Raw genomic sequence first — 7,323 nt, forward strand, 5'->3', positions numbered from 1 at the left:
AAATTGTAGAAGTATTTTGGCAGCTTTATGGTGGTTTGGTACAATGCAAGGCTTCCTAACCCAAGCATAGACACATTTGTTCAGGGAGGGTTATTCATAAAATATAAGCAGCTAAAAATACCTCACTCTTTTACCAGGACTGTTTTCCAATCTGAGCCAGGGCTCTAGTTGTTTCTGTCTGTATGTACTATTGCCAGGGGATGAAAATGGTGATTTTATTTGGCATACAATAGGCATATGCCATCTGAACGTTGTAGGCTCTGACCAAGTGCCTAATCTACAAAAGGGGGGAATTCAGGAAGTCTTGAGTGCACTAGGTGGATCTGGGTTATATTAAAGGTACTTATTAAAAATGAATGACTCTTTGCCAGGAATGTACTGGATGATACAGTGTATGACAGCACTTCACTTCACAGAAACCTTTTTTTAAAAAAGGTTTCCTTTAGGACACAATCTCATCTGTATTGTGTATTTTAAAGCAAATAACCAAAAAAGTGCAAGAAATCTGTTCTTGTATTTCTTTGCTTTTATAATGCTGCTCTCAGATTACTGTAAAACCAAGATACATTGCAAAGATATTTTTGCATAATGTTATAAACACATTCATGGCACATTTGTCTAAAACAGTTCATATTAATGTCAAACATTTTTTTTTACATATATATTATCACAATCTAAATACCTAATTTTAAAACTACAATTTACATAGGTTAACTCCATTACCCATAACTGCTACACAAGTTAGAGTCAGTCAGAATTTGAGTCAGTGGTTTAAATTAAAACATGCCTTTCAGAGTCCTGGTGAAAATGATTGTTACAACTTCGTCAGTATTACATTTAGTTAAGTATCGTGAAAAGGGTCCAATCCCTGCCAGTCGTTTTAATTAGTTTGAAGCATGTTGCATTAAGCCGTATGTCCCGAATGTATGAAATGCCCTGCTCACGATTGTCTCCTTTAAGAAACTCCTAAGTCTCACCTTCCCTAAGCTGAAAGGTAGGGTAACACAGTCCCATGATTGGGTGGTCAAGGGTAGGGTTTGAGGTCACGTGATATATTTCCAGCCCTAGGACGCCATTTTGGAGGAAAGTTTGGAATTTCTGACACATAGGAAGAAAAAAAGAGGAGGAGATAACGAAAGAAGTTTGACGTGAGGGAAAACAATCTTTCATTTCAGAAGGGGAACTGTAAGGACGACTGCGGAAGTGAGGATTAAAATCGCGAATCAACAGATCCAATTTTGTGTGTGCCACTGAACTGGATTTGCATTTTTGAGTTTTGTAAATCCTCTGGCAGCCAGCGACTGCAAAAATCTCAAATTATTCTTAGTGGGAGCAAAATTAGCAATGCACAAAGTAAACATGCGTCTTGGTGGTTGAATGGCAGTGTTCGTCGGCCTTGAATGGAACTGAAGTACTGTCCGGACCCTTTTCGAAGAGGACTTTCTATTGCATATGTGGTGTCGTGGCGTCCCTCTTTCAACGTTGTCAGGTTCAAGAAGTGCAGCTGCTAGTTGGTTCGTGGTGGTACCGCTGGTGGCTGTTGTGTTTAGCGGGGACCTGGACGCCCACCCAGTGTGGCGGTTCTTTTTATATCGTAGCGATCTGTTTGAACTATCGTTGTTGTAAGTGAAATCCGCAGGTTACATGCAAAAGGCACTTCAGTTACCCCTTGACACTAGGGTTGGACGCCCAGAAACAGGAGGGTATAGTCGTGTGTGTTAACATTCGAATCAACGCCTGGTCCGCTAGCTGGATACATTTTGGCTCGATTCAGCCTAATCATGCCCGTACGAAAAAAAGGTAAGTGGACCTTCACTAATGTAATTGTCGCAAACTCGGCCGAGAACGGATACACTACTGCCGAAAAATGTACCAATTAGGACCACCCAGTTATTACTCTTCCCTCGCCAGTGACAGTGTGGTTATAGTCAAGAAGTCTGCAGAGGGATGTATATTTAGCACTAGACGTCTACCTGGTCCCACAGTGATATTTCAGTTATCGAGTCAGACGATTTAGCTGTGATTTATACATGTTGTGTATTCTTTACAATTTCATCAAATCCTGACTTGAGCAGTCGTGTAGTGTTTTTTTTTTAAAGAATTGAAACATTACGGCCACCGACTGTCTCATGTTTGATTGCAGTTCAGGGAAAAGGCGGTAGTGTTGGGCCTTGCATGTTCGGCTCCCAGGTGCTGCAGCCAACATAACAAACTTTTTTGGTTGTTCCCCAGACGCGCAACGAGCTCTCTTGCTCCTGGAAGAATATCGGACGAAATTGAACAATACAGAGGACAGACAACTGAGACACTCCATCCAGAGGGTTATCGACATCTTCCAGAGTAACCTCTTCCAGGCACTTATAGGTACAGTACATCTCTAAGTCCTTTTGCCCATTGATTTCAAAATGAAATGACCCCCTAGTGGGAGTCCAGGACAGTAGGCTACCTCTTGTTTCAGTGTAGGAAGTTTAAGACTGGCATATCATCCTATCTTTCACGGTCAGGGTTGACAGTTGCTCTATAAGTGCTGAAATGAACACCAGGATATTGCTGATAAACAACTTTTGAAGTGTATTATTTATAGCTACCATCTAGTGGTCCTTTGTCTTTGGATCCCGACTCCCAGTCATATGTGGAAGTCACAGACGATCACACCGGGATGTAAGGTGGTAAAAGGCCCCCAGCCCAGGATCTCTGGGTCTTCCTGTGCTTATTGTGGGATGCTCTTTACACTAACCTCAGTTTTAGTAGGACCGTGGTCTGTTAGCCTAAGTGTACTGGAAACAGAACACAGAATGCAACTGAACTTGCTTTCATCTTCATTTATCACAGGTGTCAAAAGGTACAGGTACAGTTTTGATAGCATGGCAAATTTATAATTGTTTTACTTGGGTAAACTTTTAGTTTGGTGGCTGAAGGATACTTTGTAGATTATTTGTTAGCATAAGCGAAGGTAAACATGCCCTTTGATGAGCATCTGCTGTGTAAAAAGCTGGAGTAATTCCTGGGAAACTGGGACAGATTTTTTCCTTGCAGCCTAACTGACAGCAAACAAAACAGCTAACCAACCACCCAGGAGGAATGTTGAAAGGCCTGTTTGAGTTTCCCAGGAGTGTATTTGGCAGTCTGCCAGTATCTCTTAGTATCTTCAACCTAAAGTGTAAGACTCTTGGTGTTAATTTTCCTACACTCGGAAGTTCTCAGATCATCAGGTGATATGAATGACCTTCAAATGTGACTTTAACAATGTCATGTATGGTCCAGTTACTTTGGAAAAATTGTACTGTGTTGGTAAGAGATTTGTGTGGCTACTTTAGAACATGTTAGTACCCTACTCATAGCATTCGCACCAAATCTGACCCATTATGCATTTAGTCTTTTGGCAGATAGTTGACAGTGCTAGTCTCTCCATGACTTCTTTGCAGGCAGCTTACTGCTGCATTATGGTGGACTTGACACCTTGCCAGTTAGGTTTATGACTTGTGCAGCCATTCCACATTGCAAACATGGTCACATGCGTGCATACCCTCACACACAAACACACACACACACACACACACACACACACACACACACACACACACATATCTTCTTGTGTACACAGGGCATGCTTACTGTACACTCGAACCCCCCCCCCATACAAAAATCAAACCCTTTCTGTCATTTGCGGCAGCTGTTTACACAGACGTCGCCCACTGCTTGAGATGGTCGCTAATGAAAAATGAATTTTAATGACAGTTTTCCAATTCGACTCCTACCCCAAGATATGTACATGAAGGGACAAACACAATGTAATCTGTCTGTTGACATGATTACCCAAGTCCTAATCCCTCAGCCCTGATGATTTATGGCAGTTTCACCCAGAGAGCTGCTGCTGCAGCAGCGGTGGTGGTGGTGGTGGCGGCAGTACTGCAGTCTGACTCCATGACCAGTGGATCTCACTGATCTCTCTCTCTCTCTCTCTCTCTCTCTCCCTCTCTCTCTCTCTCTCTCTCTCTCTCTTTCTCTGCGTAACAAGAATGAGAGTTAACAGGAGCAGAGCAAGTCTCCCTCTGCCTGCCTGCCTGCCTGCCTCCCCTCCTGCCTGCTTGCTACTCTCGTCTATATTTGGCTCGGAGGATACGCCAGGTTCGACTTCAAGCACATGCATATTACTGATGGAGGGGTGACGTTACTGAACTGAAACCAAACTGATGCTGAAAATAATGCCCTTAAATCTTTTTTTACTCTGTTTGAAAGCTGCACAAGAGCATTCTTTAATCAGATTGTGTCATGCTGAAAAAACTGTTTTTGTTTTTTAATGTAATTTCCTTCAGAGCAAACTCATGTTGGCACAGCTGCACAGGCCTTTAATTTCACCGGCTCACTCTATATGGTAAGCTTTTTTTTGCAGCCTGTCCACTTTGCTAGTCATTCTAATTAGAACGGTAAGAAAAAGAAACCATTGCTATAAGGCATCCCTTCTAGAAAAAGCACACACAGTTCTGTCACTTTAGTTTGTGATGTTCAGTCATATCACAGCGTGACTGTTTGCATTACTCAACACTGTGACACAAGAACTCCACGCCAATAGTTAGTGCTCTGTGTATGGAAAAGATCGGGTGGCCACTGTCCATCCTGGGGCCACGGAGAATAGGCAGGCTCTGTGGAATGCTGTAATGGTAACCCTCGGCGACAGAGACCCATTTTGTCCAACATCAATGCAGTGCTCTGTGCAAGGAGGGTCTTGCCACAGTCAGCTCCCCCGTGGCAGCATGGCAAACATGAGCCCCTCAGAGACCTGGGCCACAGCCACAACAGATAACCTCAGCGCTTGTTATGGCTGGCTTGCCGAGGAAGGAAGGAAGGAAGGGAGGGAGGAACATGGGAGTACCTGAGAGTTTGGCTGATTCAGCGGCCCGTGTGTAATCAGGGCCTGCAGTTCAGTCTGTGGATAGACAAGTCCTCTCAGACTCACCCTAAAGCTCTCATGCAGTTCAGTCTGTGGATAGACAACGCCTCTCAGACTCACCCTGAAGAGTTCAGTCTGTGGATAGACAACGCCTCTCAGACTCACCCTGAAGAGTTCAGTCTGTGGATAGACAACGCCTCTCAGACTCACCCTGAAGAGTTCAGTCTGTGGATAGACAAGACCCCTCAGACTCACCCTGAAGCTCTCATGCTTCTGGGAGCTCATGCTACTGTCTTGAAGGAGATTCTGATTTGTAACAAGTTACCCTCAAACCAGGAAGAGGCTACCGAACTTTGAACTTGTAACACACGTGCATTTCTGCTCGCTCAGACCACACCCTCTTTATCTAGCGGGCACTAGTGTAATGTACATTTGATACCGGTGCAAAGTTCAGGTGGCTCGGTGAAAGACTAAAAAATGAGTGAGACAGATTCCCATTTGAGCTTCCTGTACTCCCTCAGTGGAGTGAACAGTGGACAGAGAGAGGGGGGTTAAACAGGTTGTGGTTGTGGGGATGCTGATTGTGATGCGATAAATGTCTTCATTGCTGGGCATTAAGTATGCCTCACAATCAAGTTGCCCTTTTAAGTAGACTGTTGAGTGCCGTTTGTCATGTATTTTTATGGACTCTGATGTCAGGCTGGCAAGTATCCAAATGGGTAGGTTCGAGCCACAGTGGTGATTTAATTTCAGTGCTGGCATCGTTTTTTCTGCAAACTCACTTGTTGGCTTTTACTACAATGAAAATGTACAGTGTGTCAAAACGAAGTACCCTGCAGAGAACTCTTTACTTATTTATGAAATGTTGTGACATTTAACCCGCCCCCCCCCCCCCCCCTCTCCATTCTTCTGTTGCGCTGCTGACCCGCCAGCGGTCCACGGCCCTGTGTACTATTGTTGGTCTAATCGCTGAAATGTGATCAACACGTGGCAGAGACGGCACAGACTAGGGGACGATGACGGGACTAATTTGCTCTCCCACACCGGCACATTGTCACTGCCTCGGTTTGTGCACAGGTGACTGCTGGGGCTTTTGTTATGTGGGTTGGCTGTGGGGGATGGCCCTCGACACGTTGTCTCTCTGAGATTGTCATCCTGTTACATTCTCCCCCTTGGCTCGTTTTACTCTGCTTTCATACGATATCGGCTCCATCACTGGACTTTTTCCCACGGACTTGATACATGGCAAACCCACAGGAACTCCCTCCCCTTGACGGCTTTGGTGGATTCAAGAACAGAAGATTAACATAGAGATTGTACTTGCTGTTTTTGGCTCATTGTCTTTCCATGTAGTCTGTTTAAATGCATGTAAACGAAGTGGTAGTAACTTTTCTGTTTTGCCAAATTGTGTTCCTTCACTGTTTTTTTTCACATTTAAGAGCATTTCAGGTCACTTTTGGTGAACTTTTAGACCTCCCACCAGTGCAGCAGCAGCCCATCATAGACAAGGGATTATTTTGAAAAAAAAAAAAAGCAAATTTTAAACACACCAGCACTCTCCACTAAACCTCCCTGTAAGTCTGGCCAGTAGTAGATTTTGGGCATATTTATAGTTTGCCTGAATCATAACCTCATTTGATGCCATGCATCTGATTTAACCCTGAGACGAGATTAAATCGACAGAGCTGATTCACGCTGTTATTACGGTTTTCCCATTCCAACATGTGCGTATTTTCCTCTCCCTTCTCCAAATGCCAGGGGACAGACAGGTACTGCTGGCCAGACATCAGCTGTGCGGTGGTCTGGAGGAGATTTGATTGAAGGGCCATGTGTGTGAGGTTTACAGTCTGGTGACACGGGGGCATACGGCTCTTTTTGTGCCAATAGGAAAGCACTGTTTTCTGGTGTTTCATTGGACGGCGACATTTGGCGACTGTTTGTCCGGCTGAGTTTTTTCGAGAATGTGTTGCCTCTGTAGGTTCAGGTATATCAAGGCTCAAATGATTCAGATGCTCCTGGAAGTGAAGTGTAGTGTGACTCATTTTACCCCTATGGTACCATACATTTACAGAGACCGTTGACCTCCAGGGCAAATCAGATCTTTCTGCTGCTTTTTTCTACACCCGCCACTCCCAGATGGTTGGATTGTGGCGGTTGGGTGACAGTTTGTGCGCCAGTCTTGTAGTTTACCCTTAGTTTTACACTACTCTTTAGTCTGGTAAAAAATGTTGTGACCATATCAACTGAAACTCCTTCTTTGGCAGCCATATCCAAACATCAAAAAGGCACAATGTCTGAAGAAAATGCTGAGTGTGTAACTTCCTTGAACATCATAAGGAGGTTTAGTCAGCAATATTCTACTGACTCACGCACTTTCCACTGCGCCACACTGTATGCTGTGGCCGGCGTCACCCAGCCATTTCCATTCAGAG

General features: G+C 44.3%; 1 protein-coding gene across 14 annotated transcripts in view; it reads left to right on the top strand.

Moving 5' to 3' along the window:
• Positions 1-1,000: 1,000 nt before the first annotated feature.
• Positions 1,001-7,323, top strand: part of dlg1b (discs large MAGUK scaffold protein 1b) — a 106,956-nt gene continuing 100,633 nt past the window's right edge. For 4 of the 14 annotated variants that reach the window (XM_031559515.2, XM_031559519.2, XM_012826369.3 and 1 more), the window contains exons 1-2: positions 1,004-1,800; positions 2,233-2,364. In XM_031559515.2, the coding sequence (XP_031415375.1) occupies positions 1,782-1,800; positions 2,233-2,364 (151 nt within the window). In that variant the 5' untranslated portion in view covers positions 1,004-1,781. Of the gene's footprint in view, positions 1,801-2,232; positions 2,365-7,323 lie in introns of all 14 variants that reach the window. The other 10 variants (XM_012826370.3, XM_031559516.2, XM_031559518.2 and 7 more) reach the window with 4 other exon arrangements.

The sequence above is a fragment of the Clupea harengus genome, chromosome 22 (assembly GCF_900700415.2).
Source record: "Clupea harengus chromosome 22, Ch_v2.0.2, whole genome shotgun sequence".
NCBI classification, from domain to species: Eukaryota; Metazoa; Chordata; class Actinopteri; order Clupeiformes; family Clupeidae; genus Clupea; species Clupea harengus.